Below are 23,584 nucleotides of genomic sequence, written 5' to 3' on the forward strand. Positions count from 1 at the left end.
TGAAATACTTACCGGTGAGCTGTCCTCTCTTGAAGGAAAAGGGGATGAGCATGTGGAAGGGTCTGAAGTCACTCCCGTTGATGTTCGAGTCTTGGGACGGCGGCTAAGCGTGAGGAAGAGGAAGAGGAGGATGAGGGGCCGGGCGAGCCATCTGATTGGCTGTCGTCGTCCAGACGCCGGTGCGTACCCAGAGCTGTGAGCCCACTCCTGGCGGGCTGGCTTGTTGGCGGACCGAGGTCCGCTCTTCTCGCATGACCAGTCCCTCGTCGCTGACCTGAGGATTAAGAGTGGTTAGAGTGTCGGTGGCTCGCAGTTCTGGGGTCGTAGGTACGATCCCAGGTCCTGACTGACTGTGTGGAGTTAGCTTGTTCTTCACATTCACCCAAAAAATAAAAACAGGCAGGCTAGGCTGATTGGACACTCTAAATTGCCCCAAGCTATGATTGGTCGTTTGTCTCCTTGTGCCCTACGATTGGCTGACCAGCCATTCAGGGTGTCCTCAGTTAGCTGGGATAGGCTCCAGCACCCCCCATGATAAGCGGTTCGGAAAATGAATGAATGAATTGAATGCTGTTATTGTTATCATACAACTGCAATGAAATTTAAAGCTTGACCATAAAGTGTACACATAAATAAGGAGTCTTAAAAGGATTTACAGTGGTACCTCGACATACGAGCAATTTGAGATAGGAGTAAAATTTCGGGCAAATATTTATCTTGAGATACCAGACACATTTTGATATAGTTTTTCCAATCCAATATCCTGTTTTGGGTGTTTTTTTCAGAGGGTTGGAACGAATTAATTAGTTTTTAGTTCATTTTCTATGGGAAACGTTCATTTGAGTTACGAGTAAATCGACATACGAGCTCCGTCCCGGAACGAATTAAGCTCGTATCTCGAGGTACCACTGTTTTTACATAAAAATGAAGTGAGGTTAAAAAAAACAGACTAAAGTGAGGTAGCTCTGGTGTTTTAGTGCAAGTATTAAAGAGTGAGATAAAAAAAATCAGCATTACCTTGACCTTAAAGGGACTCCCGGGAACCATCTCGCCGCCGAAACGGACAAAAACCAGATAATCTCCGGGCGCCGTGAGCGTGCAGGAGGCGCAAAAGCTCCCGTCGCGGTTGTCCGTCACCTCGGCGTCCGTCTCGCTCCCGTCGGGGTGCATCACCACGCAGGTGACCCTGCCCTGGCCCGCGCTCTTGGCGTCCACCGGGAGGGAGAACTCCGTGTTGGGCCCACGGACGTCATGTCCTGAGGTCCAAAAAAACATTTGGCGTTTGGAATGTCGAAAATAAATAAATAAATAGAAACACCATCTCCGCTATACACGTCACGGCCAATAGGGGCGCACCTGGAGTCACCACGCACTTGCTGGCGTCCCCCGTGGCCGTGGCCCGGACTCGGTACGGCGAGTCCAGGATGTGATCGCCGCCGTACTTGACCACGATGGCGTAACGGCCGGCGCGGTCGGGCACGTACGTGACTTTGTACGTGCCGTCGCCGTCGTCCCGGATGTCGGGACGCTTGCTTTTTCCATCCGGGTCCTGCGAAAAGACCAAATAAAAAGGACATTGAAAAATAGTTTTTTAAAAAACAAGTCACTTAAATGAAAGACAGAAGAAAATATGTTAAAAGATAAAAACAAGGAAAATAATTAAAACAGGCAAAAGAGATACTGACGGTGATGAGCACTGCCAGTTGTCCCTGTCCCGCTTGCTTGGCGTCGATATTGAATTCCACGGGGAAGCTGGCCAGGACCTCTTTGGTCAGACCGGCTCCGCTAGCGCGCACTTTGCTAGCGTCGTGGGTGGGGAGTACCCGAACTTGGAAGGGGCTGAAACGCCAACAAAACAGACATTATGATATCCACTCGTCCACAACTACGTAGTGAACAACTATATACGGAGTCGATTAATTGTTTGAAGCAGGGTTGTCAAGCTAGCTTGGTGCTAACTATGTGCATTGACTTTGGTTTATTGTTAAAAGAAAGTTTCGCTAAACTTGGCATCATTCAGAATTTAGAGCTAGCAATTGTTTTTTTCCTTCATTTTAGATTTCTTTGCTGTTTTTCTGGATGTAAAAAATATTTTGTACCAGAAGCATTTGTAAGTAGAGGTAACACTGTATTTGTATGTATATCTACATCCACATCCATTTCTACACACACATACACACACATACACACACATACACACACATACACACACATACACACACATACACACACATACACACACATACACACACACACACACATACACACATACACACATACACACACATACACACACACACATACATACATATACATATATATATATAATTCAATTCAAATCAATTCAATAATTATTAAGAAAATAAATAAGAGAATATTCTTTAGTTTTCATGATTAAATGCAAAAAATAGATATGTAGTTATAGATATAAATACACACAGTGTTACCTCTACTTACAAATGCTTGTGATACAAAATATTCAGGTTATAAAAATGCTCCATGGGAATACATTTATTACAATAACAAAAAAATCATAACGTTAAACGAAATCCAACATCCCGCGGAATGTAAATACACTTGCCGCAAGCGTTATTTTATTTTGAAATTGTCGTGGTAGAGTTGATTTCCCATTGGCTCCCTTGCCAAAGCTGCGTCGAGATTAGCTTAGCGTGCTGTAGGCGGACCCAATCAAGTACGGGATACAGGAAGTGCATTTACATTTCAGGGATGTTTATTTTGGTTTGACGTTTTTGAAATTTGATGTTTTTCGTATCTTGGAACAAAAGGTTGCCCACCAAAGCTTCTCTAACCTGAATATGTTTGTATCTAGGGGTAGCATGGAATATGTGCAAAGGCATTTGGTTACCTTCTGGGGATGTCTTCTTGTGCATACTGTATGGAAACCAGGTAGGGACCCTCCACGGAGGGCGTGTAGGAAACTCTATGGGTGCCGTCCCCGTTTTCCAACACGTCCACATGTTCTGATGAGCCGTCGGGGTTCTTGACGTCGACGGCGAGGGGCGCCGAGCCCGCCTGGGCGCAGTCCACCGTGAACACCTGGGGGACGTGGGCCCGCACCCCCGCAGAGAGACCCGGGCCGGAGACTTTCACCATGCTGGGGTTGACCGTGTCCTCTACCGGGACTTTGAAAGGACTACCTGAAAGACAGCATAATAAAAAACAAATTAAAAAACGTCTTTTTAATCTGTGCTTTTTGAATCTTCTTTTTATTTGAAACTTTGCCAAAAGACAGATTTTAAAAAATAATAATTAAAAAACGTATTTTTAATCTGTGCTTTTTGGATCCTATTTTCATTTTAATCCTTGCCGAAAAACAGAATAAAAAAAATAAATAAAAATCGTATTTTTAATCTGTGCTTTTTGGATCCTCTTTATTTTAATATTTGCCAAAAGATAGAATTAAAAAAAAAAAAAACATTTTTAATCTGAGCTTTTTGGGTCCTCTTTTTATTTGAATATATTTGCCAAAAGACAGACAGAACAAAAAAATATATTAAAAAAACATTTTTGAAACTCTGCTTCTTGAATCCTCTTTTTATTTTAATATTTGCCAAAAAACTGAATCAAAAAAAATTAAAACCGTATTTTTAATCTGTTCTTTTTAGATCCTAGTTTCATTTGAAAAAAATAATAATTAAAAACCATATTTTTAATCTGTGCTTTTTGGATCCTATTTTTATTTGTATCTTTGTAAAAAGAATAAAATAAAAATAAACTTATCCCACCGGTAATGTGCTGGCCTCCGTAGATGATGTTGATGTCGTAGAGTCCCGGCGTGAAGGGGACGTACTCCACGCTGCAGCTGCCGTCTTTGTTGTCCTTGCACGCCATCTTGGACTCGGATGGCCCCTCCACGGTGATGCCCAGGCCGCCGGTGCCCGCCCCCCTGCAGTGGCGGCGTTTGCTTTACAAAAGGAGATGGCGACCAACGTGCCAGACGGCGGGCGGGTTGAGGGCTACCTGGTAATGATGTCGAAGTAGTTGGTCTTGTGGGTCAGGCCCTTCTGGAGCCCCGGACCCGCGGCCAGCACCCTGCCGGGGTCGCAGCCGTCGGACACCGAGACCCGGGCCGGGTTTTTGAGGACCGGCGTGTCCTCGTACAGGACCTGGACGCTGTGCTCGCCTGAGAGCGGAACAAACACCAATATATTTGTCATTTTTATCTCTCAAAAACATACAAGGGAAGCATTGTCTTTTTTGCAACCCACTTTTTTTTTTTTTTTTTTAAGTACAGAGTAATACAAAATAAAGGTTTCTGCAAGTACATACATTTCAGTTCCTTATTTAATTCAGCAAAGTTAAAAAAAACATTAAAAGGGAGCAATAATAATACGTTTTTTGGAAGATTTCACAAACTTCAATTCCATTTAAGCCCAATAAAAATCAGAAAACATGAACAGGAATAATGCTAACATTAACTTTTTAGCTAACAGTAGATAATAATGTTAAATTAAACACATCTCTATAGCTGGATCTTTTGTAAAAGATTAAATGTCATTTTAGCCCAAAAAATAAATTATATATTAAATATTTTCTATTTTGCTAATTATGTAAATAAATAAAAAATCTGTATTAAAAAATATACAAAGGGAGAACTACTGGGTAAACATTTTCTTTTTAGCTAACAGTAGATAAAAATGTTAAATAAAAAAAAACCTCTATAGCTGTATCTTTTGTAAAAGATTAAATGTCATTTTAGCCACAAAACACGATAAGAATGAGAGAAAATATTTTCTCTTTCGCTAATTATGTAATTACAAAAAATCTGTATTAAAAATATGCAAAGGGTAAACATTTTCTTTTTAGCCAACAGTAGATAAAAATGTTAAATTAAAAAAACCTCTATAGCTGGATCTTTTGTAAAAGATTAAATGTCATTTTAGCCCAAAAACAAGATAAAGATGAGTAAATATTTTCTATTTTGCTAATTATGCAATTTAAAAAAATCTGTATTAAAAAATATGGAAAGGGTAAACATTTTCTTTTTATCTAACAATAAATTATACATATCCATTTCATTATATTTAAATAATAATAAAATAAAATTTCTTTCTTGACTGCAGAAATGCTCATTTAGTTTCAAACGAATGATACTTTGAAGTACTCGATTTAGCGGACCACCAATCACGCGCTACCTACCGTTCTCGTAGGGCGTGTACTCCACGCTGTAGGTCCCGTCCTTCTGGTCCTGGACCAGGCAGTCCGTCAACTCCCCCGAGGGGTTCCTGACCTCCGCTTCCACGCGGCTCCCGCCCCGCCGGCCCAGGGGGCGAGCGTCCACCACGAAGGAGGTGGTGGCTTCCCGAAAAACGCCTGGCGGGAGGGGAGGGACGGCCCAAAGCCGCAGGTGGGCGTGGCGTTCGTCAACCCCGGCGGCGGAGCAACGGCTTACCTTGTCTTTCCACGCCGCGCCCGGACACTTTGATCTTGGAGACGTCGATGGCCGGCGCCGCCGTCACCTTGGCCGGGAAACCGGGGACGAGCTCGCCGCCGTACTTCAGCGTCAGCGTGTACGTACCCGCCGTGGGGGGAACGTAGCTGACGGTGTACGTGCCGTCTTTGTTATCCACCACGTCTGTCTCGGCTTTCGCACCTGCGGGCAAAAGTCAAAAATAAGGGTGTGACGATGGTACAGTAATCCCTCGCCATTTCGCGGTTCAACTTTTGCGGTTTCACTATATCGCAGATTTTTTGCTGGGGAAATTTCTTTTGATTTTTTTATGATATTTTTTTACTGGCGACTTCTTGTTCTTTTTGGAGCAGTTACATGTCATTTTGTGTTGGTTTTGAGTCTCTTTCTAATTGTGTACGCCAAGGGTGTCAAACTCGGGTTGGTTCGCGGGCCGCTTTAACGTCAACTTGATTTCACGTGGGCCGGACCATTTTAGAAATAATATTTAGATTTTTTTTAATAAATGGATTAAAATAACTGGATTAAAAGCACTGGATATTCAGTTTTTATAGATCTAAAACAATGTTTATTTTAGTTTTTTTTTTTTAGATTTTACAAAATTATTTTTGAACTAAAAACAGAAAAAAATGGATTAAAAAATGACAATAAAAAAAAAAAAAAATGAATATACATCTATACTGTTCATTTTAATTTGATCCTAAAACAGAAAGTCGGCACTTATGATTGACTTTCGCGGGCCACACAAAATGATGCGGCGAGCCAGATTTGGCCCCCGAGCCACCACTTTGACACCTGTGCTTTAGGGGATGTTCCTGGGTCGCTTCCTGTTCAGTGGCCCAAAGTCAACAGGAAGTTGTCATATGTGGAAGTAAGGAATTCACTTGGGGAAGTCGCTGGGTTCGGTACCTTAGCTAAAGCAGCCAAATTTTTCCAAAAATCTTTGCCTACCTGCAGGCGCAGAAGCCGAAGACGGGTCTGGAACGGCCTCCAGGACGAGTTGACCGTGTCCGGCGCGTGTGCAGTCCACGTCCACCACGCTCGCTTCCCCCGCCTGCGTCACAATTCCACACAAAGTCATTCCGAGCTGTTGACGTCACGTTTTTAAAAAAATACGACTGGCCGGGACTTTTCCCAAAAGCGTCTCTCTCACCTTGGCCTTGGTCAAACCCGCGCCGGTGACCACCACCTTGCCGGGATCCAAAGGCATGCGGACGTGGGCTCGGAAGGGCGATCCCGGGACGTGCTCCTCCTCGAAGGTGATGTTGACCAGGTACTCGCCGGGTTCCGTGGGCAGGTAGGACACGGAGCAGGTGCCGTCCCCGTTGTCAGAGCACTCGATCTTGGCCTCGGTGGGTCCCTCCACCGTCAGGCCCAGACCCCCCGTGCCGGCGCCTTTGGTGTCGATGGTGAACTCGGCCTGCCGGCCCACCAAGCCTCCCTTCAGACCCGGACCGTGAGCCTTCACCTGAATGGAAGGCAGAGTAGGTTTTTTTTTTAATCAACGCAGGCTACGAGGGCTCCCTCTAGCGTTGGGGAGTCAAACATGCAGCCCCACCAGCCACAAAATTTACTCTAGAACACAGGTGTCAAAGAGGCGGCCCGGGGGCCAAGTCTGGTCTGCCGCGTCATTTTGTGTGGCCCGAGAAAGTAAATGATGAGTGCCGACTTTCTGTTTTAGGATCAAATTAAAATGATAGATATAGCTGTATATTATATTTCCTTATTTTCCTCCTTTTAAATCAATAATTGCAATTTTTTAAAGCATTTTTTCTTTGTGTTTTTAGTTCTAAAATCATTTCTAAAACCTAAAAATATATAAAAATATTTTCTACTTTCCACTTTAATATGGAACATAATGATTAAAAGAGATTTTCCCTTACCAAGAAAAAAAAGCTCAAATAAACATTGTTTTAGATCTATAAAAAAACTGAATATTCAGCTCTTTTAATCCATTTATAAAAAAAAAAATCTAAATATTATTATTATCTATGTCTATTGACGGCGCGAGACATCCAATCCATTTGGACTGGGCAGGGCGAATGAACGTTGGGTCCGATGATGATACTAAAACATTTTCAGAACCATCGTAGTAAAAAATAAATAAAGCGGACGGTGTGCGTACCTTAGTGGGATCCGGCGGCAGCAGGCCCTCCACGGGGAAGGGGCTCCCAGGGACGGGGTGTCCGTCGTAGGACACGTTGACGGCGTACACCCCCTCTTCCGTGGGGGTGTAGCGCACCCGCCGCACCTGGGCTTTTCCGGGTTGCGGCTCCACTTTGCACGGCACGGAGCGCTGGCTGGGACTCAGCTAAGAAAAACGGGGGGTTGGCGAGGCCATTGGATGTCAAATAGGAAGTGATGATTGGATGGATACTCACCACCTCGACCGCGAGGCGTCCTTGACCACCCGCTCCCTCCATGTCGACCATGAAAAGCTGCTCTTTGCCCACCTCCACACCTATCACAACAAAAGTCTTAATTGAGATCCATATTTGGTATCAAAGTATTAAAAGTTTGATTAGCAAAATGAGACCGATTTGGTATTCACCATATTTAGCTTAGAGTAACAGGCGGCAAATGGAGACTAATGTTGGCTTTTTTTACTCCAGAGTAGCTGTTTAGCTTGATTAGCTAGGTTTACAGATTAATAGAAAAAACGCTGTGACGTGGCGTATTTGATATTTACAATGTTTAGCTTATTCACAAAAATGCAGTTGCGAATTAAAATGAAACTACTGACTAACTAACAAACAAAAATAAAGCTTTTTCTTAAAAGAAGCTAGCTGTTTAGTTCGATTAGCTTAGTTTAAAGATCAATGTTTTGACAGTTTATATATTTACAATAGTTAGCATATCCACAGTAGCAGGGTTGGATATTCATACTAATGCTAGTTTTATCTTATGTTAGCTTTTGAGTTGGATGATTAGCTAGGTTTAGCTTAGCATACAGAGCAATGGTAAAATGATCACCTTTTATATTTAATAACACAGTTGCAAACTTGTAGTGATAGCTTTTTCTTAAGAAGAACTTAGATGTTTAATTTGATTAGCTTAGCTTACGTAGCATGTTTTTATAACATGCTTTTATTAGATATTCAGTTTAATGGGTGGCAAGTAACAGATCTGTAAATATGTCTCATGTTAGCTTATTCTTAGACGTGGAAGCTAGCTGATTAGCTTTTGTAAATAAGCAATGAATTAAAAAAATATATACATATATAATATATATATTTCACATGTTTTTAGTCATACTTATTTAATTTAAAAACTTTTTTTTAGCTTGAATTAATTTCGTAAACTCTCGGTAGATGACTTACGTCCGTCCAAGTTGTCCACGCCCACTTGATTGAGGTCGAGGGGTTCGGCCACGCCCACCGCGAAGGGACTCTTTGCGACGGGGTCGCCGCCAAAAGTCACCGCGATGGTCATCGGGCCCTGCGAGTGCAATTGCATGTTTTGGCTTTGTCATCAAAATGGCCGCCGCCGATTCGGATGAAATGTAACGTTACCGGGGCGAGCGGCGTGTACTTGACGGTGTGCGAATAATCGTAGTTGTCGATGATGTCGAAATTTTGGACGGGAGACGAGAAGGTGACATCCAGCGGCGCTTTCCCCGCCCCTTTGGTCAGCGCCGTAAAATGAGTCGGGATTCCGCACTCCACCCCTGAAGGGAAAAAAAAGATGGATGCCGTTCGACGTGCTGACGCTAAATGACGTCGCCCCTCCGCGTGGGCGTCCTTACCCGCGGGGGCCAATCCGGGACCCTCGGCTTTGACTTTTCCCGCATTGTGGGAGGGGTCCACGTTCACCAGAAAAGGACTTCGTGGAACTTCCTGGGTGGAAAGATTGGACGCCGTTACTTTAAAGCACAGGTGTCAAAGTGGCGGCCCGGGGGCCAAATCTGGCTCGCCGAATCATTTTGTGTGGCCCGGGAAAGTAAATCATGTGTGCCGACTTTCTGTTTTAGGATCAAATTCAAATGAAGAGTATGGATGTATATTAAATTTCCTGATTTTCCCCCTTTTAAATCAATCATTGTCATTTTTTAATCAATTTTTTCGGTGTTTTTAGTTCAAAAATCATTTTGTAAAATCTAAAAATATATTTAAAAAAGCTCAAATAAACATTGTTTTAGATCTATAAAAAACGGAATATTCTGGGTTTCTAATCCAGTTCTTTTAATCCATTTATTAAAAAATATATCTAAATATTATATCTAAAATGGTCCGGCCCACGTGAAACCGAGTTGACGTTAATGCGGCCCACGAACCAACCCGAGTCTGACACCCTTGCTTTAAAGTATTTCTGGTGAAAAATGTCGCCATTTCCGCGCGGGTAGACGTTGTCCGCCCCTTGAAAATACTTTTGGGCGCACCTTGTCGTTGAAGAGTACTTTGACGGTGAGCTGCCCCGCGGCAGGCGGGATGTACTTGACGGTGAAAGTGTCGTTGGCGTTGGGGATGATGTCGAAATCCACGTCGGCTTCGCGGTCTCCCACCATGTTGCTGTGACTCTTGATGCCCACGCTGACGTCGCCTGGGAAAATATAGCAAAATTTGTTCGGGTGAACTGCAGTGGAGTCTACAAATGAGTTTTGGGGGCTGCTCCTTAAGTGATACATTGATCTTGGAAACTTCAAACCCGTGTGGTACGGCGATGGGCTTTGAATTCGGCGCCCTTTGTTGGTGAAGTTGAACTGTATAAGAATAAATAAATCTAGGGGTGGATCTGGCGTGATGAAAAAGCGCAAGCACCCCCGCTGCAAACATGTCACGGACAATCGGCATTCCGGTCGCACCAGAAGAATGAGTGAGAAACGAGAGAAACGGGTTTTAGCGCCGATTACCATCTCCCGCCTTGGAACAGTCGATGGTGAAATGCGTGGGTTCGTGAGCTTTAGGCCCCGCCTTCTCCACGCCTGGACCGGAAACTTCCACTTGGCTGGGGTGGCTGCCTTTACCCACGTTGACCTAAGAAGGACAGACGGCTCAGATGATTGGGTTGTACGGGGGGGTGGGAAAAAACTCATTTGGAGAATATATAAAAACGATTGGAATTAAAAGAAATTTCGAAAGTTCTGATTGGTGATTAGCACAGACTGATTTTTAATCATGAATTGGAATCTGTTGTCGTTTCAAAAATAAATGACATTCCACAGTCCATGTTGAAGCCATTTTTATTTTAACCGTTGTGAGTTATTTGACATTTTGCCAACAATTTTAAAATAAATTATAGACACTATAAATGGTCAATCGATTTTCAATTTTTAAAAAAACGTCCATTTTTTATGTGATAAGAAAAAAAAATGTTCTGCAGTACTGCACGGTTGCTGTGCTAATGTGAAATGTTAGGACAAATGTATCTTCAGAAAGCTAACCACTGTAGCTAATCAAGTTGATTTTTGAGAGCAAATTTGATGAGGAACAATGCAATTACATTTCGTGTTCCCGATGACAATATCGTCGGCCCTGCTCGGTGTGAGTGACGATGACGACGACGGCGGCTTTCTTAACTTTCCGGGCGTTTTCCGAGTGCCTTAAAGGCTCCCCACCGGGCTCCCCGCCTGGCTCCCCGCCTGGCTCCCCGCCTGGCTCCCCGCCTGGCTCCCCGCCTGGCTCCCCGCCTGGCTCCCCCGCTTCCGCCGGGGGGCTGGCGCTTACCCTGAAGGGGCTCCCGGGGACGCTGACTCCTCCCCAGGCCACGGCCAGGGTGTGCTTTTGGGCCGAGGCGGGCGTGTAAGAGCAGCGGTACTGGCCCTCCTCGCCTGCGCCGCGCACCTTCACGTCCACGGGACCGCCCTCGGCGTCCTGGTAGAAGACAAATGACAGCGGGAAGATGTTAAATGAGAGCAGGTCAGATTTTGGAACACAAATAGGGAAGCATTTTTGCTAACCTACGCAAAAATATAATATAAATAAGTGATAAGAACCAGACGTATGCCGACAGTTGACTGACAACAACAAGACGGCCTTGCGTCCAGTCAGTCGGTGGCGTCCATTCCTCAATGACAGACAATGATCGCCCTATTCTTTTGCTTCCGCGTGGCCGTTACTAGTTAGCGCGGCACTAGCAAGCTAGAAATGAACACCAATTCTGGTTGTGATGTCACAACCAGAATTGCTGAAAAAATAACAAAAGTGGGCGTTGTTTTGAGTGGAATAATCACAATGCTGTGAAAAAAACAGCCAGATTTGAATGCCAAATTTGTCAAATTGTACAATTTTGGTCTATCATTTTTGGATGTAGACGCCGTTTCATAGCACCTTTCAGTCCCAAATATATACCGCATTTTCCGGACTATAAGTCGCACATCGTTCGTAGTTTAGATGGGCTTCTGACTTATTGATTATTCTCACTCCAACTGCTAAAAAACAGCTTGTTGTATTTTTTAGACTATAGTTAATTTAAAAAAATGCTAAAAAGTGAAATCAACAGGGCCCTATTGCTCCTTTAATGAAAGTTAGCTCAGATAAATTGGAAAACCGCCCCCCAAAAATGCCACATTCTTCTCGATGATGCATTTGATGACCAGTCAGAATAATAGGACACATTCCCTCAAGGCGTCAGACAAGGTACCTGCGCCGTGATCTTCAGAGGTCCGCTTCCGGCGTCCCTGGCGTCGACGGTGAACTCGGTGGCTTGACGGACCAGACAGCCGCTCTTCTCCAACCCGGGGCCGAACGCCCGAACCTGGCCGGCGCGATTGCCGTCCCGGTCGGGCCAGACGTAGGCCATGAAGGGGCTGTGCTCGATGTCGTCGTCGTCGCAGGTGACGTGGACGGCGTACTCGCCGGGTTCGGTGGGCCAGTAACGCACGTCGCAGGAGCCGTCGTTCTGGTCCTCGCACTCGATCTTGGCCTGGGACGGACCCTCGATGGCGAAGCCTGACGGGTGAGGGGTGGGCGCTCTCAATCCAAATTCAAAATGGCGCGTTTCGGCAGATTTTCACGATCCACCGGTGTTCTACTCGAAATGTTGAATAAAATGGCGGGCGGGACTCACCCAGGACGCCGACGTCGCTGCCCACGGACTCCACGACAAAGATGGCGGGTTTGGCAACGACGCCCCCTTCCAGCCCGGGACCCCACGCCCGGACCTGCTGGTGTTCCGGCTCCGGGCCCACCGCCACTTCGAAAGGACTGAACAGAAAACCGGAACAAATACGATTCAAAAATGGGTTGATGCAAACAAATGGGTTTCATTCAAATGACTGATAAGCAAAAATATTTGAAATATTCCAAATTTTATTTTACACCCCAAAATGAAAAGATTACATTTTTTTTACAAAATTAATTATTTAAACCTACCTCCAAAAAGATTCCTAAAAAAAAACAGTACTTTTTCTTGATGGCATTAATTTTTACTTTTTTTCAATTCATTTTTTTAATTCAAAAACAAAACTGGAAAACAGTAAATATATTTTCAATAATTTTGTTATTTAAAACGAGCAAAATATATTTGGAAACACACACACATAATATTTGAATTGCCCTCCCCAGTTATATTTCATATTTCTTTAAAAAAAAAACAGTACTTTTTCTTGACGGCATTAATTTTTACGTTTTTCAATTCCATATTTTAATTAAATAACAAAACTGGAAAACAGTAAATATATTTTTAATAAGTTTCTGTTATTTAAAATGAGCAAAATATATTTGGAAACACACACACACACACACACACACACACACTATTTTAATTGCCCCCAGTCATATTTCATATTTCTTTTAAAAAAAACAGTACTTTTTCTTGATGGCATTAATTTTTACTTTTTTCAATTCCCTTTTTTAATTCAATAACAAAACTGGAAAACAGTAAATATATTTTCAATAATTTTGTGTTATTATTATAAATATGTATATTATAAATATATTTGGAAACACACACACACATTATTTTAATTGGCCCCTCCCAGTCAATTTGGATTGGACGTCTCAGTGCGTCAATGGCAGCAAAAAAAAAAACATCTTTAGCCTTGGCCAGCTTCTACTTCTACGTCAGCAGGTTTTCAGTCAAAATGGTCGCCGCCCCCCGCCCAGACCAAACGGCATTTACCTTTTGGGGATGTGCTGCCCCGCCCAGGTGATGGAGACGGTGTATTTGCCGCTAGCGAGCGGGTGATACTGGAAGGCGTGCACTTTGTCCTGAGCGGAAATCTTCTCCACGGCCACCTCGCCACCCTCTGAAAAATCCAGCGAGGCGCGTGACTAGGGGGAAGGCGAGCGCCAGCGTTTGGAGACCGAGACGGGCGCTTTCCACTTACCGGGGCCTTTGACCGCCACCTTCAGTTCTCCGGCGCCGGCGTTTCGGGCGTCCACCTTGAAGTCGCCCACTTGCCGCACCCTCATGCCCGTCCCCTGCAGGCCGCGACCCGTCGCTCGGCACGCGCTCGGCGAGCAAGCTGAGGGGAAAGATGTATAAGATTCACAAGGGTCTCGGAGGGTGCCGGAGCCTATCTCAGCCGACTACGGGCACCAGTGGCCGGCCAATCGCAGCGCACGGGGAGACAACAGCTAATCACTTGAAGCTAGGGCTAATTTAGCCTACAATTAGCCTATTATGAATGTTTTTGGGATATTAGGGGAAACCAGAGTACCCGGAAAAAACCCACTCAAGCCGGGTTGGTTCGCGGGCCGCATTAATGTCAACGATTTCATGTGGGCCGGACCATTTTAGAAAGAATATTTAGATTTTTTTTTACAAATTGATTAAAAGAACTGGATCAAAAGTCCTGAATATTCAATTTTTTATAGATAAAAAAAAATGTTCATTCGAGCTTTTTTTCTTAGTAAGGGAAGATCTCTGTTAATCATTATGTTCCATATTAAAGTGGAAAATAGAAAATATTAGTATATATTTTTAGATTTTACAAAATTATTTTCAAACTAAAAACAAAGAAAAAATGGTTTCAAAAAATTGCAATTATTGATGTTAAAGGGGGAAAATCAGGAAATATAATATACATCTATACTCTTCATTTTAATTTGATCCTAAAACAGAAAGTCGGCACTCATGATTGACTTTTCCGGGCCGCACAAAATGATGCGGCGGGCCAGATTCGGCCCCCGGGCCGCCACTTTGACACCTGTGCTCTATAGGGTTATACTTGCACACAGACAATTTCCTCACCTTGCGCCACGTCGACGGCGAAGGGGCTCCTGGGCACGGCGACACCCCCGAAGGTGACGGTGAGAGAGTGCGGGCCAGCCTGCGTGGGCCGGTAGGTGCACCGGAAGACGCCGTCGCCCTTGTCCTCCATCATGACCTCCACCAGGTTGTCCCGCCCTTGCGGGTCTCTGACGGCCACCGTCACGTCTCCAGTCCCGGCTCCTGTAAAAATTAGTTTTCAATCTCGAATGGGGGTTTTCGAAAAAGGCGGGGCGGGGGCGAGGAAGTAGGATTACCTGCCGTGTAGATGTCAAAGTAGGTGGGCTTGTTGGCGGCCACGCCCACGGGTTCGATTCCCGGGCCTTTGGCCGTCACCTTGGAGGCATCGGCCAGCGCTTTGTCCACGCCCACTCGGAAGGGGCTCTTGGGGATGGGCTGGCCCGCGAACAACACCGTCACCTGACGCAAAAACAGTCAAATAAATTAAATTAATAAATATATTAATTAAATAATTAATTAGAAAAATGAATACAAAAATTGAAGGTTAATTTGAGGTTTTATCTTTAGGAACATAACATCATTTTTTTTTCAGTTCGAGTTTCAGTTCAATTGTTATTTCCAGTTTCAAAGTCTTTTTTTTTAATTCAAAATTTTCGGTTTATTTTTTTAAAAATCTTTTTTTTTTTCTCCAGTTTTACACTGTGGCCTGGTTTGGACATGGGGGCGTGGCCTCGGCTGGGGATGTGTGAAAGAGCCCAAATGGTGTTGCCTTCAGGAAACGTGGGGCTTTCTATGACTGTGACTCGATTAGAAAAAAAACATTTTCAAGTCATTCAAAACCATTTTGGCTCCGTATTAATGAATAAAAATAGCAAAATACAGTAATCCCTCGAATATCGCGGTTCATGTAGACCAGACACGACCGCGATAATCGAAAAATTGCAAAGTAGGGTCACCCCTATTATAACTACTTTTTCACCAGTGTGAATTTTCACATTTTTATGAACGTACATTTTTTGTAAAAATAATTAATAGCAGAAAAAAATCGCAATACGTGAAGTCGTGATAATCGAGGGAATACTGAACTTCCGATTTAGCTCTAGACACGCCCACTAACCCTAACCCCGCCTCCAGTCTGTATTCTATTCCTATTCAGAAGCAAAAAGAAAAAATCCCAACTGAACCTGGTGTGTTCCCGCCACTTGAGGGACGTACGAGACGGCGTACGTCTTTTTGGCGTCGTTGGGCTCGACCTTGAGCTGAACAAAAACAAACAAAACATTTTTACATTTCCGTCGCTGGGTGGAAGTGTGCAAAAGGTTTCGGTCGGACGGGTTTACCTCTTGTCTGGAGCCGTCCGGGTGCTCCAGGTAGACGGTCACCTGACCCTGGCCTGCGCTGAACGTGTCCACCGTGAAATTGGCGGGGCGGCTCACCTGGTTGCCCGTGGGTTCGATGCCTGAAAACCAGCATTTTTTAGTATAATACACTTTTTATTGGGAGGGAGCAGATTTCATTTTTTTTTACTTCGAGGGCTGCCATTGACGGCAATGGACGTCCAAGCCGTTGGAAGCGGGAGGGTTGGCGGCAAATGAAAAAAACGTAACCCTACCACTTGAAAAGGATTGGACGTCTACTAGCGTTAAACTCATTCAAAGAGGATCGCTTAGCTTTTAAGAGGCACGTGATTGGCCGTCAATCATCGTCAATGGCAGCCAATGAGATGTCAGACTTGTAACGAGGTTAAAATGATGAGTAATTTTTATATTAACAGACTGAACTTCCAGAGTTTTTGGTATTTTTGCCAATTTTAAAGAATATGCATTATTCTCAATTTTCTTATTTTTTTCTTATTGCAGTTTATGAGTTTTTGACGGTCCTTAAATTGGAATTTCTTGACTTTTTGGCGTGTTTTCTTTGACACGTCTGGTTTTCTCGTTTATACCGGTCACCTCGTTCCTTTTTTTGAGCCCCTGGATTTCCTTCTCCGCAAGTCAAAGGTCAACATGGCAATTGTTCCCGCTTCCCGTCATTGTTAAGCGAGCAGCTGCGAGTTTTGGCTTTACGACGGAAGCGTCCGCTTTGACAAAAGCCATTTTTTTGGCGCTCCAGACGGTGGAATGAGGAGAAATATGACGCGGTACCTGGTCCGTAGGCTCGGGCCTTCTTGGGGTTGAGTTTGGGCTTGAGCGGCGCTCCGGGCTTCAGTTTGCCTTTGGGGAACTGCGACAAGTAGGTCATCACCGACATTTCGTCCACCTGAGGGTCGATGATCTCCTCTGGGGTGATCACCTGAAAGCAAAGCGGGGGTCCCGAGGTCAAAGCTACGTTTCCAGAGAAGACGGAAGACGGACAAATGGACGGAAGGGAAGGAAAGGAAAGGCCACCTGAGGGATGCCCAACCAGGCGTCGGCCAGCTGCATGGCTTCCGTGGCGTTCTCCACCGGTTTGACGGGATCCCACGTCTCCCAGTCGGGACACAGGCCTGAAACACAGCGAGGGATTGGACGTCTATCGCTGTCCATAACGGCGAGCAAGTTGAAAACAATCGGGTTTGGCCCAGGCGAGATCCCGGTAAGGCAAGGGTGTCAGACTCGGGTTGGTTCGCGGGCTGCTTTAACGTCAACTTGATTTCACGTGGGCCGGACCATTTTAGATATGATATTTAGATTTTTTTTAATAAATGGATTAAAACACGTGTCAAAGTGGCGGCCCGGGGGCCAAATCTGGCCCGCCGAATCATTTAGTGTGGCCCGGGAAAGTCAATCATGAGTGCCGACTTTCTGTTTTAGGATCAAATTAAAATAGATGTATAGATGTATATTAAATTTCCTGATTTTCCCCCTTTTAAATCAATAAATATCATTTTTTAATCAATTTTTTCTGTGTTTTGAGTTCAAAAATCATTTTGTAAAATCTCAAAATATATTTTAAAAAAGCTAAAATAAACATTGTTTTAGATCTATAAAAAAACTGAATATTCAGGGCCTTTAATCCAGTTCATTTAATCCATTTATTAAAAAAAAAACTAAATATTATATCTAAAATGATCCGGCCCACATAAAATCGAGTTGACGTTAATGCGGCTCGCGAACCAAGCCGAGTCTGACACCCTTGGATTAAAAGAACTGGATTAAAATCCCTGAATATTCAGTTTTTTTTATAGATCTAAAACAATGTTTATTTGAACTTTTTTTAAATATATTTTTAGATTTTACAAAATGATTTTTGAACTAAAAACACAGAAAAAAATGGATTAAAAAATAACAATGATTGATTTAAAAGGGGGAAAATCAGGGAATATAATATACATCTATACTCTTCATTTTAATTTCATCCTAAAACAGAAAGTCGGCACTCATCATTTACTTTCCCGGGCCACACAAAATGATGCGGCGGGCCAGATTTGGCCCCCGGGCCGCCACTTTGACACGTGCGGTAAGCCAAAGCGTTGTTTTGAGACCCCCGTGACCTTTGACCCCACCGCCATCAATTTAGAAACGGATCGCATTGTTATAGGTGCCAACGTTCAGACGCGGCACGGGCGCCGACGAGGACGGGCGTACCTGGCGCGCAGCCGTCCACCAGCGCCCCCAGGGCCTTGCCGCTCCGCCAGTCTTGGCTGAAGTTGGTGATGGGCATTTCGGGGACCTTGCTCTGGATCCAGCCCAGCAGGCGCTGCTTGGGGGTCTTGGACTCGGTCTGTGAAGGGGAGGGGCGTAAATTAGCGGGCGGGCGGGATGGATGGTTCGGAGAAGGAGGGGCTTACGTCCTCGTCGCCGCCCTCCAGCATGGGCATGGAGATGGAGTAGTGCAGGATGAGGGTCCACACCATGCCCAGGATCAGCTTCAGGTTGCCATCCACGATGGCTTTGGAATCTGGATGCCAAAATCAGATTTTATACAGGGAAATAATGATTCAGTCAAAGTAGTTTTATCATATTCATATTCCCAATGGCTCCAAAACACATTTTTACTATAAAAAAATAAAAATAAAATTACAATAAATAAATAAAATCAACCAATGACTCAATACACACCTTTACTATAAAGAAAAAAAAATAATAATAAATTAATTGAATTTTTATTTTTATTTTTTTAAAGTCAACCAATGGCTTTAGTACATTTTTTTGTTAAAATCAAGCCCTGAGAAACGAGAGCGCAAATCACGTTTGGTTCAAAAACAAAGTGTCCCAAGTGACCAGTGACGAATGAATGGCAACGGCAACAAACGTCACCATCAAACCAGGTGCGTGGCGCCGATAAGCGGCGGCCATTTTGTGTTTCGCCCCGTTGCCCGTGTTCCTTTTTAGCGCTCCCTCTGCCTGTTGCTGGCGTCGCCACGGCGACTACTCAAACACTGCTCGCGCTCGACGTGGCGTTTAATGGCCTCCGGCCACCTTTGTCCACGGTTCCCGCTGAGTGGGCCGGGTGGGGGTGGGGTTCTGACAGGGGGGGGGCTTACCACTAACTTCCAGACTCGACACATGTGCGGGTGATGACATCATGTCTTAATGACAGGGCTGCGCGCGCCTTACATTTGGCGGCAAGGTGCTAATTTGGCCGAAAATACGTGGGGATGCTTAAGTCAAGACGCCAGCATATTTGTAGCACCACCTAAAAATTGTGGACGCTTGCGCACGTCTGGCTCAATGTAGACAGGTAGACAGGTAAACAGGAAGTGCAACTACCACGGTGTGTACGACACGCGTATGCAGCCGTTCAACGGGGGTGACGTCGTACCAAGCACCGACAGCCAAAACTGAGCAAAATTGAGGAAAAAAACTCATTCATTTTATTTAAAAGAGAAAATAAAATAAAAATAATAAAAATACATTTAGGGACATATTCTAAAATGAATAAAAATGGAGGGAATCGTTATAAATTGGTATTTAATATATTTTAACGCAGGTGTGCAATTTTGTGGTATTGTTTGATATTTTTTATTTTAATTTAGAGTTGTATTTCTATACAAGTCTTTTTTATCTTGAAATATGACCGTTTTTACGTATTGCAGCGATGCTTTTGACATGTTAAATCCTAATTCCATGATCAAAAGCCTAAAAAAACCTCAGCTAGGGTTCGAACTCGCGAACTCAGCACTGCGAGCCAAAAATGCAAACCACTATACCTCTGCGCTTCCATTTCCGACCCAACCCACTTGTAAAAACTAAAAAATGTCAGTGTGTGCTAACGGAAGCAATTCTCCAAGCATTACCAACGTGTTGCGTTTAAGGGCCATACGACAAACGAACTCTAATGAACAGGTGACAAATACTTCACCTCCTTGCGGATGAATTGTCGACGCGTTGTCATCGCATTTTATAAAAAACCATTGAATGCCTCACAGGTATTTTTAGTGTGGCGTTCATGACAGCTCCGACGTTTGGAAACTCACCCTTTCCCAAAAAAAAAAAAAAGATTTAATGTGCTGGATCGCCACGGGACTGACAAAAGACACTTTAGCGCTGCGGTATTGTGAAATAATGTGCGGCACACATAAAACAGGGAGTTGTCGAGCACTCCTGGAGGCGGATGTGTTGCATCATGGTTCGATTATTTGACTCGGGCGTGCGCACAATAAGAGGAATAATGAACGTGACAATACTTGTTTGTGTGTGCAGACGTAGCGAAGACACACACTCACGCTAAAATAACGTCCAAGGTCATAAAGTTTCGATTCGCGTCGGTCAACATGGCAACCTGGGTAAACAAAGATTCCGATTGGTTGTTTGCTTTAACTTCCTGGTGCCGTAAAAAAAAAGTGGAATGAGGTGATTGCGGCCGCCATGTTTATCGTCGCCGGACTTTGCGCGGGTTAGCGTTAAAGCGCTAAAGTTAGCTTTGGTTGTTGGGTTTCCTTCTGAAACTTTTGAGAGCGTTCTTGCTAACTTATTAGCGCGTGCAATGCTATTCCTTTCATGGGACGTACTTTTTGGAAAATTCACTTATTTTGAAAATAACTGCAATGATAGCAATTGTGTCACTTTGGTTTTCATTTAAATTTATCATTTTTTTAGCAATTGTAGTGTCAACAACGCCAAAATAGCTGGAGGCCAATCATAGTAGAGGAACATTGTTTATGGAGGTTGTTTGTTTTTTAGTTAATTATTTTGAAAATCAATAAAAATCAGGTTGGGGAAAAATGCTTTTTTAAAAATGTGTATTACATTGGCTAGAATGGAACTGATTATGTAAAATGTGTACACAACACTACCATAAATCTATTTAGGGCCCATAAATCTATTTAATCACACCCTGGCAGATTTTGTAGTATCATAAAATATCAAATTTCTGTCCAAACAATCAGTGTCATACCATATAGTCACAAAATTGATGATTTAGATGGCTAACATGGTCTAAATAATATGTATTTGACTGGCTAATAATGCAAAATGGCTGCCATGTTTGACCAAAAATGATTGACATGGGCTCCGCTTGTTGAGAGTACAAACGCAACGCGTGTTGTTTCAACAACGCGCGACGACGACGACAAACACGCTCGGGGAAAACGCTTTTGTCTGCTTGGTAGTTTTGCACTTGTGCAACATGTCCAGAGTTCTCAGGTGTGCCCGAGCAAAGTTCACTTAAAATGGCACACACTCCTTAGTTGAGTGTCTACATTTTTGTTTCACTTTGAAAATGAGAGCGATTGATTGGCCGTAATAAATGGGAATAGGATTCAATCCATTTTGACAGGGAGAGTTGGCAGAAATCAAAATGGGTTGAACGTCGATTGCGGTCAATGGCAGGTAATAAATTGAATAAATTGAACTGAATTACTGAAATTAGCATGGCTTTACTACAAAAATGTGTTTTTAAACATCAACTACCAACTTTGAGTCTGTTTAAAAAAATTCTCTTAGCAACGTCAAAAAATAAGTTAGAAAATCAAAACGTTATCTTGATTTTAGCTAAATTGTTGAAGTTGTCGGCCATTGTTTAAAAAAAAATCTCTTAGCAATGTTAAAAAATAAGTTTGAAATTCACGTTATCTTGATTTTAGCGAAATTGTAGAAGTTGTCGGCCATTTTGTAGCGTAAGCATTAATTTAAAAAAAAAGATAAATAACTAAACTCAATCACTTTACGCTTATCCCGATGAAATGAAGATAAAAGTCTAAAAATAATAATTCTTTAAGACAAAATAAGCTTGTTTATTCTATTCAAGAACTCAAGAAACCATCGCTGTCCCTCCACCAATCAGCACGCTGCACTCAATCTTGCCCCGCCCCCTACCACAGGACAACGTTTGGATAAAATTAGTAGCTAACAACTAGCAAATTTAGACACATTCTCACAATACTATGATTAACCTAGTCTTTTTTTCCACTTGAGGGTAAAAAATGGCAACAAATATGAAAACTAGAAGCAACAATTCCAAAGTAAACGACCTTTTCCCGAGCACAAAAAGCCCCAAAAGCTCCCCAAATCTGTCGAAACTGACCACACATGAACCATTTTGGTTCAACACTTTCCTCCCCCGAACATTCAGCGAAAACTACAACGAAGGGTCTCGTTTTACACGCCCACCCGAGTGTGTACGTGTGTGTGTGTGCGTGTATGTGTATGCTCATTCATCAAAGCCCACCGTTCTGTTGTCAAACGTGCCGAACTCCATTTTAAAAAGTGCCAATTTAACGCAGGCGTAAAACATTGAAAACGCCCAAAGTACAACTCGTTTAAATGTCACAACGTCGTCGTCAAATGACTAATTTTACGACTTATTTCAACCCCAATCGACTATATGTTCACTCGGAGCTAATGACACTCGTGAAATAATGCTAATAACCGTCATTTTCTGAGTTTAAAAACAGGGCAGGTATGATTTTTTTTTTGTCGAAGCTTAATTGCGCATATGTTGTAATGCCGAATTAAAGCCCGAGAACAGCTGCGTCAAAACTCGATAAAACAGGACCGATAACTTCGACGTAACTAAATGAAATAAAAATAAACAAATAAATACTGTTGTTAAAAAACATATTCTTGTCACGGAGGTTCTGTGGTTGTGTATTGAACCGAAAATTCAAGCGCAACAAGTGACCGAACACGAGCAAAAGTTCTACCCGGGGATAGCGCAGCCTTACTCGGGCTCGCCCGGGGAGAACTTTCCGGAGAACTCCACGCCTCACTCACCAATGGAGACGAGCCTAATGTTCTCGTTGTCCAGGAACTCCAGCGCCACCGAGACGTTCTCCAGCTTCATCTGCCTGAAGTTGGGCCTGGGGTGGAAGCGGCGGTGCATCTTCTGGTGGCTGAGGACCTCCAGGAGGGCGATGAGCCGCAGGCCGTCGCCCAGGTCCAGCTGCAGGTCCACGATCCGCTTATTGACGCACTTGAGGTGCTCGTTGATCCAGCGCGTGAAGGTGTTTTGCTGGATCTTCTTCCACGGCGCGTCCGCGGCCAAGTCTTTCTCCGTGGTGGGCATGTTGCCTTTCGAGTCGGGAGTGGAACACACTGGGCTGGGCTAACCGGGGGCCGGTGAGAGCGAGGTGCTCCCTCCGGGAAAGCTCGAGTCGGTCTGAACTTTCCCCTTGGATCCTCGCTGGAGTGAGTGGCTCGGTGAGCTGCGTTCATGTGTCGCTTCCCAAAACCGGGAATTTGGGTGACTCTTATGTTTGCTCTAGTAAGGGCGTAAATATCGATGTTTTTTGGCGACTGTTTGTTCGGAGTTGAAAGTAGTCCAGTAATACGAATCGAGAGCAGGCGACGAGACTTTGTGACGAAACTGCACACGCTGCGGCGAGCGTCTTAAATGATTTCGTGATTGGTCGATTCTCGTTATAGCTGATATTGTGACGAAGCCGTGAATGCAACGTCGAGGTTGGCAGCCAAAGATCGTCTATAATGAAGGAAAACAACAGAACTAATGAATAGTTTTGTGGATTTTCGCCCTTGACAAAAACTGGCACGCGTGAGATATCACCATATGAGTTCGTTCATTGTGACGTCAAATTTGAGTTATGAGTTGGGGTTGCCCGCAAAGTTTTAAGGTTTACAAACCACACAAAATCCAATAAAACAAGATTTGGGTTTTCATCCA

The 23,584-nt window shown here is 43.8% G+C and overlaps 1 protein-coding gene across 1 annotated transcript in view; it reads right to left on the reverse strand.

The window, feature by feature from the left end:
• Nucleotides 1-23,286, reverse strand: part of LOC144076139 (filamin-B-like) — a 30,899-nt gene extending 7,613 nt beyond the window's left edge. Inside the window, exons 1-33 of the mRNA XM_077603768.1 lie at nucleotides 22,678-23,286; nucleotides 18,312-18,421; nucleotides 18,109-18,244; nucleotides 16,930-17,027; nucleotides 16,687-16,834; nucleotides 15,883-16,001; nucleotides 15,727-15,801; nucleotides 14,839-15,001; nucleotides 14,564-14,764; nucleotides 13,698-13,835; nucleotides 13,490-13,616; nucleotides 12,437-12,573; nucleotides 12,011-12,318; nucleotides 11,095-11,241; nucleotides 10,281-10,404; nucleotides 9,810-9,970; nucleotides 9,177-9,267; nucleotides 8,944-9,098; nucleotides 8,752-8,869; nucleotides 7,813-7,892; nucleotides 7,557-7,742; nucleotides 6,585-6,899; nucleotides 6,383-6,485; nucleotides 5,414-5,614; nucleotides 5,161-5,334; nucleotides 3,982-4,144; nucleotides 3,747-3,907; nucleotides 2,867-3,158; nucleotides 1,686-1,839; nucleotides 1,357-1,549; nucleotides 1,018-1,256; nucleotides 188-274; nucleotides 13-103 (exon numbers count right to left, since the gene is read on the reverse strand). Coding sequence (XP_077459894.1) covers nucleotides 13-103; nucleotides 188-274; nucleotides 1,018-1,256; nucleotides 1,357-1,549; nucleotides 1,686-1,839; nucleotides 2,867-3,158; nucleotides 3,747-3,907; nucleotides 3,982-4,144; nucleotides 5,161-5,334; nucleotides 5,414-5,614; nucleotides 6,383-6,485; nucleotides 6,585-6,899; nucleotides 7,557-7,742; nucleotides 7,813-7,892; nucleotides 8,752-8,869; nucleotides 8,944-9,098; nucleotides 9,177-9,267; nucleotides 9,810-9,970; nucleotides 10,281-10,404; nucleotides 11,095-11,241; nucleotides 12,011-12,318; nucleotides 12,437-12,573; nucleotides 13,490-13,616; nucleotides 13,698-13,835; nucleotides 14,564-14,764; nucleotides 14,839-15,001; nucleotides 15,727-15,801; nucleotides 15,883-16,001; nucleotides 16,687-16,834; nucleotides 16,930-17,027; nucleotides 18,109-18,244; nucleotides 18,312-18,421; nucleotides 22,678-22,969 — 5,287 coding nt within the window. The 5' untranslated portion in view covers nucleotides 22,970-23,286. The remainder of the gene's footprint in view (nucleotides 1-12; nucleotides 104-187; nucleotides 275-1,017; nucleotides 1,257-1,356; nucleotides 1,550-1,685; nucleotides 1,840-2,866; nucleotides 3,159-3,746; nucleotides 3,908-3,981; nucleotides 4,145-5,160; nucleotides 5,335-5,413; nucleotides 5,615-6,382; nucleotides 6,486-6,584; nucleotides 6,900-7,556; nucleotides 7,743-7,812; nucleotides 7,893-8,751; nucleotides 8,870-8,943; nucleotides 9,099-9,176; nucleotides 9,268-9,809; nucleotides 9,971-10,280; nucleotides 10,405-11,094; nucleotides 11,242-12,010; nucleotides 12,319-12,436; nucleotides 12,574-13,489; nucleotides 13,617-13,697; nucleotides 13,836-14,563; nucleotides 14,765-14,838; nucleotides 15,002-15,726; nucleotides 15,802-15,882; nucleotides 16,002-16,686; nucleotides 16,835-16,929; nucleotides 17,028-18,108; nucleotides 18,245-18,311; nucleotides 18,422-22,677) is intronic.
• Between the last annotated feature and the right edge of the window lie 298 nt (nucleotides 23,287-23,584).

This window comes from Stigmatopora argus, chromosome 6 (genome assembly GCF_051989625.1).
Source record: "Stigmatopora argus isolate UIUO_Sarg chromosome 6, RoL_Sarg_1.0, whole genome shotgun sequence".
Taxonomy (NCBI): Eukaryota; Metazoa; Chordata; class Actinopteri; order Syngnathiformes; family Syngnathidae; genus Stigmatopora; species Stigmatopora argus.